Source organism: Mytilus galloprovincialis, chromosome 10 (genome assembly GCF_965363235.1).
Source record: "Mytilus galloprovincialis chromosome 10, xbMytGall1.hap1.1, whole genome shotgun sequence".
NCBI classification, from domain to species: Eukaryota; Metazoa; Mollusca; class Bivalvia; order Mytilida; family Mytilidae; genus Mytilus; species Mytilus galloprovincialis.
In genome coordinates, this window is record NC_134847.1 from 59,309,306 (window position 1) to 59,323,742 (window position 14,437).

Sequence of the window (14,437 nt, forward strand, 5' to 3'; positions counted from 1 at the left end):
ATGATAAAGATGAGAACTATTATTATTGTTTTCATTTTTCGGAAATATTTGGAGATATTTTTAAATATATACTTTATCTTTATTTCATTAAATGAGTGATATCAAGTCCGTCACAAAAGGCTCATTTATGCATTATAACTCATGAAAAAAACTAATTATCTGCACTAATACTGTGTCCTCAAAAGAAAAAAATACCCATAATTACTTCAACATTTGCATAAGAATAACACCTAGATGGTACACACTGTGAGAAATAAACCGTTGACGGCCGTATTTGGCACAACTGTTTGGGACTTTGGATCCTCAATGCTCTTCAACTTTGTACTTGTTTGGCTTGATAAATATTTTGATATGAGCGTCACTGATGAGTCTTATGTAGACGAAACGCGCGTCTGGCGTACTAAATTATAATCCTGGTACCTTTGATAACTAATTATGGTCACCTATTGTTGTTGTTATCGATTTGGAGGAGAGTTATCATTTGCATTGTCATTGTCATTTGCAATCATACCACATCATTTGTTTAATTTGTAGAGACATAGCAGATCATTCCAGACCATACCAATTGTCCAGAATATGATACTGGAAATGGCACAGAACAAGACAATTGAACCTCCGTGACCCAGTGTAAAAATAACTGTCTTGACAATTGAGGGTGAATGTTTGCAGCAGTGTTTATTGTTCAATGATCCTTTTAGTGTAGTCTTTTAGAGGAGACTTTAAACATATACAAAATAATGTCATTTTTCAAAAAATGGTAATGTAGTTTTTTTTTATACTGGAGTTTATCAGACTTCTGAATATTGATCATCTTGTGGTTGGTATAAGTACATTAGCGTAACGTAGGAATGGTAGGAATTTACCATAAAAACAACAGACCTGACTTTTATATTGTTGCAGGCATTTGAGCAATTTCAGATTAGTAACTACAAAGACAACATTATTAATATTTACAAACAGTTAAATAGATGCTATGAACTAAAAGTAGTGATACGATACAGGGATTTTCTCGTTTATTAACATGCTTGTTGAAAAGTTTTGTTATAGTAAGAACTAGTTAGTTTTTTTTCAATTTTAGAATGTTAAATAATTGGAATGATATTGACATCTGCATATATTTAATTGGTTACAAAAGGTGACCACTAAATTCAGTATAATGTAGAGAATTGAAATTCTATGGAAATTTACCTCATCTTTATATACTGTTAAAAAAGAACTGCAGATTTTCAAAATGCAAAACATGTATTTTACAAGGTTAATTGAAACAGTCAATTGCATTTTCGACTTTTTACAGGTAAGCTTTAATCTTTAAATTCACTTTCTTTTGATTTGGCTTTCCGCCAAGTGAAATTTGCAAATTGCTCAAATTGCATACGACCGTGTTCGCCGCGACATTTTGCTTGCTTTTTCTCGAGAATTTTATGGTCAACGCAACTGATACATTTGTGCAAATAAGGATCATTTTGAAAATTAAATTCATCACACAGTTTAAACGCTGCCATGCAAAGGTTGGACCCCGCTTTTCGATATATCGTCATTGGCCGTATCCAGGCCGGAGAGTTCAGAGGTGAAGTAGAAAGAACAAAAAATGTTAATCAGAGCATACTTTTGAACATATACCAGCAGACTGGCAGTACTTAGCACAACCCGAGGGTTGCACGACCTCACCTACCAACTCTTTGAGATCGCTACATTCTGAAGAATTGTCGCAACAGTCACTGCAATTTGAAATTCAATACAGGATTGAGGAAAATCAGCTCACAAACAGTGCGCAATGAACTGCGGCAAACATGGCATTATACCTAGGAGGCCGTATGTTTTCACCGTTTTGAGCATTGCTGATGTTAATCGAGTTGACTATGAGATTAGCTTCTATGAATATCATTACGACCTTTTTATGAATTGCTTTGCTTGTCCTTATAAATATATTTTACCAAAGAAGATATTCCCTCTTCTGACTCTGTACAGTCGTATGTTTACTATCTATAGATTTTTAATGTGTATATTATTTGTGTATTAGTTTGTTAATTTTAATACACAAGTAATTCTAGCTGACTCTGTACTAGGGAATTGATAAGTATTCAGAATATTTAGATATATGAGTGCTAGCAGATGGAATGTAATATAAATATATACTGTTTCAGTATTCCATTTCAAATATTGGGGTTGTATACTCACATTGAGTAAACAATGGCCAGACTGTAACAATTGAAATGTATAAATAGAGAAAAGAACAACTACTGCTGTTTGTGTTAGAGTTATTTAAAGTAAGTTCCTTTGGGTAAATTTCGGTAGTATATTTAGAGGATTATTTAACGAAAAAATATCATTAAGATAACGGTAGTATCAACCAAATGCAATAATGACGTGTCTTTTAATGAGTTTTTGTCATACACTGAGATTCAGATATAGCAATACAGGAATACATCTTCAATGAAAGGAACGCAATTGTGTTCTTAGGAATAACTTCACTTTTTGATGAAACGTACATATATAAATTTGTTCTCTTCCTTAATATGCATGAAATATTTCCCAATGCACGTTGATCGATTAACAATCAAATGATATATCCCGAATACACTAGAACTGATAGTTGAATGTTTTGAATAATTGTGGGCTACAGATATACTTTTCTTACAAACTTGTTCATTGATAAGGATTTTTATTAGAAAGGAGTTATCTGTCTTGATGTGACATGTAGTGTTTTCGCAAGCTCCGGTAAAAATTAAAAAAAACCATCTTTAAACCTATTGCTTGTTGTACTTTTCGTCGGATATATAACCTAAATTCATTGCAGAGGTCCTTTCCGTCCAAGAGTAAGTGAAAATGAAGTAAACAAACTGTCAAAACTGATTTCTAAGTGAACACATATCGTTTTGTTTACAAAATGGCGAGCGAACTAGACACAGTTCACCACAATAATCAACAAATACAAAGATACAAGTCAGTACACTTTAGTTCAAAGTATATCAAGGGGATCACACATACAGATATTCTAAACGAACTGGAAAAATATATAAACAGAGAAAAGGTTAAAGCTATACAATTGACTGAAAGAGAATGTGTTGTAACTGTTGATGATCAGGCATCGAAAATATTATTACTAATAAAGGGTATCGAAATTAAAAACTATCATTACAAATTTGTTGATGTTGTAAAAGAGGTGACACATGTTACGATTAAGGATGCACATGTCGAGTTGGGTGATCTTGCAATTTGTACATTTATGAGAAAATACGGTGAAGTAGTCCAAGACTCAATTAAAAGGAGGACTATAAGAGGTACTAACATTGAAACCGGTACGCGGTATATTCAGCTGATACATTGCGTCCCAACCATCCCCAATATCACCAAACTCGGAAGATTTGAAATCCGACTGTTTGCTGACAACAATAGAACCCAATGTCGATACTGTAGTCGAACGGACCACCCTTCATACCGTTGTGATATGAAACCACAAAGACAAGAACGACAGCGACACTGTTTTCGTTGAAGTAGCCACGACCATATTATTCGAGACTGTCCGCACACAGATAACGTATGTTTCGAATGCGGTCAAGAAGGTCATATCAAACGAAACTGCAATCGAAATAGACAAACCATAAGAAAAGACGAGCAAAATGAGAAAATAACTGAAGAGAATGAATACGGGGACTATGTTCATGAAATTAGGGAGGAAAGAGAAACTACGGAACACGATCAGATCGAGGAATTGAATGTCTCCATTGACAAAGATACCACTAAACACTCGGCTTATGTACAATCTGTTCCTGAAATCGAAGACAATTGTTTACCATTACCCCATAATACAATCATTTTAGGTGCATCAAACTGTTGCCGTCTCAAGATATCTGACAACAGAATACACAATGCATCTGTTTCTGGTAGTACAGCAGAAGACATTGACAAACTTTTAGTCACACTGGACAAAAGTGTTGATAAAAATTATGTGTCGAAGGTCATCTTTAGTTTGGGTACAAACGACGTCACAAAAAACAATACAGATAAAGAAATAATTTGTGTTAACATAACAAATGCTTTAAATAAAGTAAAAGCAGAATTTCCAAATGCGGATATATGCATATTCAGTATACTGCCAAGAAAAGGCAAAGGTCAAACTTTAACAAAATGTAATCTAACATCTCATTCTATAAATTTGTATATGGAAAACGTATGTTCAAAAGATCGTCGATTTTTGGGATGATTTCTGTCGACCAGGCATGGGTGTCAACCCCATTAAAACATTGTTTGATAAAAATGACCCATCCGGGGTACATGTTAATCCTGAAGGGGCAAAACAACTTGTTTCTCATGTCAAGAACTTTATGGGAATAGACAGATTAGGCGAATACGAAACACCAAGTGGTAAAAAGAGAACTCGAAGTTCAGCTTCAACACCAGGATCAGTTGAGAAACAGCAATCAAAAAGGCAAAACTCTTCTTAGGAAGAAACTGTTTCTTAGTAGATTATCCCGGCACATTGCGTAAACGAGCTTATGAAGAACTTTGTGTAAAAATGTATATAATATATTTATATCATTTTTTATCATATTATGAAAAAAATCCATGCTATTATTGTGTATGCAAAATCTTGCATTTATTGTAAATATTTTGGAAAATTATTGAACTGCCGTGTATTATGTTAGTGATACAAATATGTGTATTTGTTGGTGAAATAAGTAGGCCAATAATAATTATATATGAAATATATGGTATGGGAGATATACTCAAAAAAAAAGGCATTGTAAGTGTACATGCATATTCATTTGTTGTAAATATATTGAATATAGGTTGGACTTTTATTATGTTGTATTACATAAATGAAATCGTTGAACTGTATAGCAAATTAAATATTCAGAATTTTGAAGACAATAATATATTTTATTTTTTCCCATAAAGTATGTCTATTCGTTTAGTTTCATTTAAACGCCCCTAATAATGGCATAGAAAGAAAACATTTCTTTAATGAATTAAAAACAGATAAAGAAAATGATATTGTGAATTACGTTATGGGAGACTTTAATTGTTGTCTAAATAGGAAATTAGATAGAAAACATATGCCCACGCGTGAAGATGCGGGAAATTATGAACTAAAAAATTTCATTGAAAAAAATGAACTGACGGACATTTGGCGTCTCAGATATCCAACCAAAAACAATACACATTTTCAAGGGGTCAATCATACTCGAGAATAGATTATATATTCACTGGTGGGAAATGTATTTTCCCGCGTTTCGGAGTATAGCGGGAAAATGTTGTCTAAAAGGAACGTTTTATAAGAACGGTATATATTTTTGGCGGGTTTTGTTATGTGTAGTTGTACACGTGGTTACGTGGACCAATTGGTGAAAGCGGGTTTTTAATTTTCATGTGTTTGAAAATCATTCTAGCCGTAGACGTTCAACACTAAACTTCAATGTTTCATTATATTTGATATTGTATATTATTTTGCTGTTTTTTCTTGTGATGGAGTTTGGCATCAATGTCCCGAGGCGTGCCTTGCACTTGCTCCGAACACAGGTTTCCATATCAATTTTCTTTAGTAAAGTTTTTTGATGGTTTTTCCTGGGCGGCGAGGTTACGTTAAAGACGGATATATATACATACATACATACATACATACATACATACATACATACATACATACATACATACATACATACATACATACATACATACATACATACATACATACATACATACATACATACATACATACATACATACATACATACATACATACATACATACATACATACATACATACATACATACATACATACATACATACATACATACATACATACATACATACATACATACATACATACATACATACATACATACATACATACATACAAAGAGATATGGGCTCTTATTGATTCAGAGTAAACTTGTTTCAGATGTTTATTCTTTCTGTGTACCTCATTTGAAATGTATTTGTATTTCATATATGTCATGATTTATAATATAAAATATAAATTAAAAGCCGGCTCTGTTAGTCTGCACGGCTAAATGCAATTTGTGTTTGTTATTATTGTAGTGTAGTTAAGACTATCGATTGTAGAGTAAACAATGCAAAAATTGTTTATTTCCCCTTCAGCGATCACGACGGCGTAATAATTACTACTATGAACATCATCGAACCAGAAAGAGGCCCGGGTTATTGGAAAATGAAAAATAGTATAATTAAAACCGACCTATTCAAAAATACTTTTGAAACATTCTGGAAATCTTGGAAACTTAACATTAAATAATTTTAAAGATAAAAAGGAGTTCTGGGACTTAACAAAAACTAAAATAAAGGACACAACAATAACTATGTCAAAGAAACTTAGGTTAAATAAAAATGAAGTTAAAAATTGGGAAGATAAATTAGAAAATCTGTTAGAAAATGATGGAACACAACAAAATCTAAATGAGGTTGAAAACTAAATAAAAAAATGATATATATAAATATTACGAACAAAAAGCAGAAGCAGCACGCATAAGATCAAAAATAAATTGGTATGAAAAAGGTGAAAAATCCACAAATTATTTTTTTAGATTAGAACAAAAACGAGGAAAAGAAAAACTATGGTCAAAAATAAAAGCCGAAAATGGCACATACAAAAATGATATCAATGAAATCTTAGGCGAACAATTAAAATATTATGAGAAACTTTTTACCTCGGGGGTTGTGATAGAGAGGCTGGGGAAAAATTACTATATAATGTAAATAAAACTCTATCTGAAGCAGAAAAACGTGTATGTGATAGTGAAATTACAAAAGATGAAATTTTTAAAGCAATTAAATTAATGAAAAGGGATAAATCACCAGGGGAAGATGGCATAACTGCAGAATTTTATCAGGAATATTGGTTTTTGATACAGGACGAGCTTACGCAAATATTTAAAGAAACCTGATAAAACACTTTCCGAATCGCAGAGACTTGGAATGATAAGTTTATTATATAAAAGTGGGGAGAGGGAGGATATTAAAAACTGGCGACCTATAACATTATTAAATGTAGACCATAAAATTTGCTCAAAAATTCTGGCTGAACGTTTGAAAATAGTTCTACCATCAATTATAGAAACAGATCAAAAAGGGTTTGTTAAGGGCAGAAATATTTTTGATTCTAATAGAATGCTGCAAGATATTTTCGACTTTATAGATATGGAAGACGAGGAAGGATCAATCCTTTTTCTTGACCAAACAAAAGCTTTTCACTATGCAGAAATGGAATGGTTAGATGCATGTTTAGAAAAACTTCAATTTGGGGAAACTTTTCGGGAATGGGTTAAAATGTTACTAAAAAATGCTAAAACTTGTTTAATGACTAACAGTTTTCAATCAAGATACGTCCCAATTTCTAGATAAATCCATAAAGGGCTGTCCAATATCGCCGATGCTATACAATTTACAAGCAGAGCCGATGGCAGCCACAATTAGGGCTAATCCAAAAATTCAAGGAATAAATTTACCCCACCCTATTAAACATAGAAAATGAAAAGAAAGAGGTTAAGATTAACATGTTTGCAGACGATACACAATTTTTTAATAGAACAGTGGAATCAATCGAGGAAACATTCAAGGTTTTAGAAATATATGAGAAAGCATCGGGAGCTAAGATAAATTATGAAAAGACTGTAGGGGTATATTTGGGTCGTTGGAAAAATAAAACACCAAAATATAAAAAAATAGGTGGTCAAGCGAACCAATTAAAGCATTGGGAGTCATGGATGGATACAGTGTTGATATAGAAGCTATAATATGGTTAGAAAAAGAAAGAAAGATTAAGGCGTGTCTTGAGGTTTGGAAATCTCGTGACCTAATATTGAAGGTCAGGGTCTCATAGTTGTGAGAAAATTAAATGCCTTTCATATTAAAATTAAAAAGAAAAAAAGTTCTGTTATCATCTTTGTCGTATTTTCGGAAAAATATGACCTCATTTCCGGTTTTTAATGAAGACATGACATGGCAACTATGTTTTATCGTTTCCATTGTTCTGAACTGTTTGAGAATATACAAAATATACTTTATTTCTATTTTATTATATTCTTTAATGTTGTTTTAATTCAGAGTAATCTAGTCTACTACAACTGTTTTCATAAACACAGGCTCACTACTGTGTTGTAACTCAAAAGCTGATGTAAAGAAAAAAAAGTTTTCTGCACCCATACTGTGTCCTCAAAGATAATAGTTTCGGGTATGAATAACACCAAGAGGATGAACTGTTTGAGATATACGTTGATGAAGGCCATGTGGTCACCTATGGCTCCTATAGGGAGACAATCAGTAATATTAAGAATTTAAGGATATTTAAAAAAAAAATGCTCCGGAAAATAACAACAAACTTATTATGATTTTCTTATTGGTCCTTTTGAGGAGGAATTATGTATGTTCCTTTATTTCTACTCATTTCATTCATCTACTAATGCATTTTTGATTTTGCATATTCTTGTGTTGAGCTGGTTTTTAAATTTTACAGTATATCTGATTTTATTTCAGCCTATTAAAAGTTAATATTCATATATTGGTAAATATAAGCTGTATTCACAGGAAAGAAACATATCATTAGTCATTTGTTCGTTAAGCTTTCCATGTGATCACACAATTTAAACATTTATATTTGTCTTCACCTGCATTCACTTTGCTTACTAAGTTATAATTTGATTCACTGATATTTTTAAAAACCAAACTTTTTATCTGAAGAAATTTATCCAGTAACATATTTTATTGTATGATGAAATCAACAATATCTTCCTTTGTAATTGTGTGCTTATTGACTTGTGGTCTTTAATAAGTGTGGAAATATAAACTGAAAAGATTGGAGCCCATTTTATTGTATCAGGCAGTTTTGATAAGAGCAGCAAGAAAGGTTTTAAGCAGACTCTTGTGTGAAGTATACAAATTTTCCTCACTAGGCCTTAAACTTGTTTGACTTGTAGGCAATCATGTCTCAAATGAGAAAACTCAAATGGTCGAGTATAAATTACTGTTGATTTTTATAACTTGTGGGAATCAATTTTCATTGATTTAGGAAAGTCTGCTTACAATCCTTACTACAATTGACACTTTGTTTAACATCTGAATTTGTTGTGTGTTTATACACAGAAATCCATGAAATCTGTTATTCCATGAATACTTATGAAACCACAGTAGTTGTGAAATTTAGTAAATAATTTGTTGTTACATGAAATGATTTAAATAAGTTATATTAAAGTCTTAACATGGAATTACTACAAGGGTACACATTACATTCAGATGGAAAATTGAAGAAAAGCATTTTGAAAAAAACTTTCTGATCTGAGGTCTAATCTCGTGACCAAAATTTCTCAATCTCCTGATATGAGTTTCATTGTCAATCACATGTAGGATAAGATAAACTTCAAGATTTCTAAGATAGTAAAACAAAGGTTCCTGAACTACTTTATAAGATAAATTACTAAGTAGAAGCTAGCAAATATTTATTTAAGTGTTTTCACTGCCTAGCAAGGATTGTCACACTTTACTATACATTTCACTTTTCTCTCATTCTATATGTCTCTTTATTTTGATTTTATTTAAAGTTTTGAAAGTACAAAAATTTATTACATTTAAAATTTTGAAATACCAGATTGTTGTTCAAGGTCATTTGACATTTGGAAAGCCTATAGATAGTCTTCCTGATTGTCTTAGAGAAATATAAAACTGTTCACATTTTTAAATTGTAGGTTTATACAGTTTTTACAATGAGTTCTTTGAGAGTTTGTACACAATAAGTTAATAATCTTAAATCTTTTGAATTTTTAACATTTTGTAGTTGTTCTCATCTTTTTCCTTTGGTCTACAGTTGGTTGTCCCATTGGCAATCATTTCAAGTATCCTCATTTTTAAATTACTAGCTATAGTAAATGAAAATATGTTGCTGCCTGTATCATGGTAAAGTGAAGATACTTAGTTCATGGATGTTTTGTGATACAATGTTTGTTTGTATTTAGGAAACTCCTTGATTAATTGGTTTTCAGATAGTGTTTTGTACATGGCAAAGAATTAATCATTTAAAATTGATTGGCTATTCTTATAAAATGATCATGGTATTTGTGTATAGATATTTTGTTATGCTGATTTATCCCGTGGTTTCAGTCTCAGGACTAAATGCAACTTCCTAACATTTTATATTTTATTTTTCAGAGGATAAGATGAGAATATTTACCAGTGCAGATCCATATGAGTTCTCCCTGTCTCCTGGACAATCAAGGTACCAGTCGACACAACAGTCCAGGAATACTCCAGCATCAAGTATATCAGGCAGGATACCAGTCAACTAAATATTTTATCAGAGTGAAAGTTGTCAAATGTGATTGGCCAGTTTTGTGCAGAACTGTTGTCACATGCATTAAACACTTTGCATTTCTAATCATGTCAAATAAATTAAGTATGGTATTGTGTTATTGTCTATGACCATATTGTTGCTTTACATATCATGATAATTCTATCAATATTGTGTTTTTTGGAGGTAAACATGAAATACCTAAGTGGAATAGTGATTGAAACATTGAGTTCATGATAGTGATGAGTGATTAGTTCATAAAAATACTATCATGTTCTTTAAGGAAATGATTGTTTGTGTTTGCAGAACTTTTTTCATCTTAAAATAAAGTCTGCTTGAACTTTTATTTTGGTGAAAGAAAGTCTATATATATCTTCCAAAATCAGTTTCACAGAAAATATGTTATGCTATGTTATACTATGGACTTTTCATATTGATATTTTTATACTAGTTTGGCTGATAATTTGGGGATTGATTGATGGTACTTCTTCTTTAACTTAGTTTGGATAAGCCTAAATAAAGGAACAGGATTTCTAGTTTGAATATAAAATTTTAACATTTGTTACTTTCAAATTTATAACTTTCTGTTATAAATTTACAGCAAATTAAAAAAAAATATGTGAATGTAGTAATTAGTTCTAATGTTAAAATTAAAAAAATGGAAATCAGGAATGTTTAAGATTTTAAATAACTGCTGAGGATTATATACTTGTCAAATTACATTTGCATTTATGGCGAGCCATTTCTGAATTGAAAGGTGTAATATCTGAAATTGATAAGGTTGAAATTGGTTTTACCAAATGGTAAATCACCTAAAGCATGTATTGTTACTATAACAATATTGGCTTCAGTATAAAGTATTGTTTGAACACCTCCAGTGCAAGATTCAGATCGAATACATCAGTTTACAATAAATTGTAAACACTTGTATGATAAACAGTTTATATGAAAGAAAGAGATTCCTTACAAATATTTTGTATTTTTAAATTGTACTTTATATAAATTGAAAGTTTTGTGATATAATGTATTTTCATATATGTATGTTGTATATTCTATTTTTGTTGATTGATATTTTTATACTTGTTTTATTCAACACCAAACATTGTTGATTTAAAATTAAAATTTGTTATAAAAAAAAATTGCTTGTTTTCACTGCTAGATTTCTAAAATAGTTTTTTTTTGTCAATTGTAAAATCATGTGCATGAAGGAGAAGAAAAAATAGGGCTTGTTTGCACCTTCAAATTAAAAATCTTGTCATTCAGTGTTGAATCCTTTCCACTTTTTTTATGCCCTTCTTCCATTAAGAGTCCCTTACTGCACTGCTGTGTTCTAGATGTGGTAGAACCGGGGCAATATAAGCATTTTGTTTGATATCAGGAGGGCATTCAGGAGTATGAAAGTTGTTATCCATTCGTTTGATGTGTTTGAGGTTTTGATATGCCATTTGATTAGGGACTTTCCGTTTTGAATTTTCCTTTGAGTTTAGTATTTTTGTGAATTTACCTTTTGAAATAAATTTTTACTCACATAATTTAGTTGTGATGCTTTATTTATCCTGGTGGTAATGTAAAAGTTCAAATTGAACTTGTTGTCCAGTTCAACTCCTAAGTATGTGTGATCCTCTTTAACTTCAAGATTTGTACCATGTAAGAAGTAAGGTCTTTCAATTCTATTTAGGATATTTTGAGTAACTTGTAAAGCATACTTGTATCATCTTTTGATTGAATGACAGTTTCCAATTCATAGACCATCTTTTTTCAAAACCTTAAGGTTTTCTGTAGTATTTATATGTCGTTTCTAGATTGCTATAACAGTATACTTAACAGTCCAACTACAAAAGCTGCTACCAGTTGTTAATTCATCCACTGTGTCAGTTATGTACAAAGGAAATATAAGTGGGCCCAGAACAGTGCCTTGAGGATTGTTGCAGGTGTGAGATACTCCCATCTAGGAGGATGAACTGTTTTGGAGCCTGTTTTATATCCAATTGACTGTTAACTTTTCAAGACCATTATGTCTCAGCTTATGTACTAGAAAGCAATAGCATACGGTTTCAAATGCCTTCCTTAAATCCATTAGAAGCATAACTTCTTTTTTGACCTCTTATTTTCGCTAGTTTCTTAATTAGCAGGTTTCATAAAATCTGAATAAAATAATGTTCTCCGAATTTTGAATATATTTGAAATTACTGAAATTAACAGCTATGACAATACTTGGGCTTCGTGTTGTTTATTCTTTAGTTTTCTATGTTGTGTCATGTGTACTATTGTTTGTCTGTTTGTCTGTTTGTCTTTTTCATTTTTAGCCATGGCGTTGTCAGTTTGTTTTAGATTTATGAGTTTGACTGTCCCTTTGGTATCTTTCGCCCCCCTTTTGAAAGTATGTAATCATTTAACCTCATTTATGATATTTTATGAATACTTCTCAGGCTTACGGTATCATTTATCTGAAAGTTCACATTTTTTTTTCAGTGGTATATAGTTTAGCCAAATGTTTGATAGGTGCATGTAATTATTTTGTTATTTTTCTCTCGCTGGTCTATAGGTGTTCAGCAGTGTTTATGATTTGTTGTTCACACGAGTTGCTTTCTCTTAATCGGTGCAGGTATGATGAGAGTTTATTTCTATCACGATTATACTTTAAAAAGAGGGACGAAAGATAAAAGCGGGATAGTCAAACTCATAAATCGAAAAAAATGACGTTCTCCATGATCTTGCATGGGGTAGACGTATGGGAAACAGGTCGGTAGTTTTATGAATCTGTTTTTTTTTTCATTATTTAAAATCGGGATAACATTTCCGACGAATTAATCTGATGGTACTGATCCTGTTTTATGGATTTGTTGTAATTCATCTTTATGTATCGGGCAATAATTTGTTTCTTCTTACATGCATCTGTATGGCACCAGATCAGCCCTTGTAGCTTGGTTTTGGTACTTCTAGGTTTTGTAATATTCATGGGCTTCATACTTTTGTAAGTTGATTTAGATATATTTCACAGCCATAATTCTAAATATCTGTTTAGTATTTTAATAGCTAAAAGAGGGGTGAAAGATATCAGAGGGAAAGTCAAACTCATAGTTTGAAAACAAACTGACAACGGCATGGCCAAAAAACAAAAACAATAGTACACAAGGCACAACATCGAAAACTAAAGACTAAGCAACACGAACCCTAACAAGTTAGAGAAGGGATACGGCGTCTTCGCAATGCTAAACGATGAAGTGAAAGCAAATAGTCCAGATCCGGAGAAATTTTAGAATTCGATCTGTCAGTCTAACATTGTCAGGTTGATTTCCTAGAAACTTTACTCAATATATTATTTATAGATATGGGCTGGTTAGCATCCATTTCTCAGAATGCTGATTATGAAAATTAGCTTTTTCCCCGCATATATGATGTCTTTCCTATTTTGTTTAAGAATAGTAGTGCTGTTACTGTATTTTCAGACCTTTTATATAAGACAGAATTATTTTGTTGTATATTTAGTAATGAAGGTTCTTCTGGTGTTTAACATATTTGTGGTGTTCGTTCTACAAGTTTTAAAGTTGTTCTTTAATTTGTTGTATAGAAAGTTTGAAATGTATCCAGTGTTTATTGTCTGATTGTTTGATTTTTTGTAAAGTCGATATTTTCTTCTTATTATCTGTTTATTACCCGTTGTTATCCAGGAAAGATTCAATCTCGTTATAGTCTGTTCAGATAGTACGTTTCTCTCAATTGTTTCTGTTACTAAATGTATAAAATGTTTAAATGATATTTCAACATCTTCTTTACTGCTGTCGTCTTTAAAATGGTAGACATTTGACTGGGGACTGCAACAAGTCCAACTTTAAATGAGGAAATGCGTATGTGACAGCAGATTTTTGTTGGTTATAGAAATCCGAGCTGCATTCATTCCCAGAGTAGAGCCTAGCATTTTTGAATAAAAATATGCACATGCATGGTATGTTCTTAATAAATGTTCCCAGACGGAAAAATAATTCACATTTATCGACCTCTTTGTTAATTGTAGGGTTGCCATTACAGCCCTTTTTATTAACCGATTTCACAAAAGAGCCTGGGGGGTTAGTGATGCTCAGTCTTGTGTTTTTATGAAGTGTTATTGGACTTCTAGTTTTTATTTTGGTATTTGTTGT

General features: G+C 31.7%; 1 protein-coding gene across 3 annotated transcripts in view; it reads left to right on the forward strand.

Annotated features, from left to right (window-relative positions):
* The window catches only part of LOC143047984 (protein MFI-like), a 48,508-nt gene extending 36,947 nt beyond the window's left edge, over positions 1-11,561 (forward strand). For all 3 annotated transcript variants that reach the window (XM_076221367.1, XM_076221365.1, XM_076221369.1), the window contains one exon: positions 10,160-11,561. In XM_076221367.1, coding sequence (XP_076077482.1) covers positions 10,160-10,296 — 137 coding nt within the window. In that variant the 3' untranslated portion in view covers positions 10,297-11,561. The remainder of the gene's footprint in view (positions 1-10,159) is intronic.
* Positions 11,562-14,437: the final 2,876 nt, after the last annotated feature.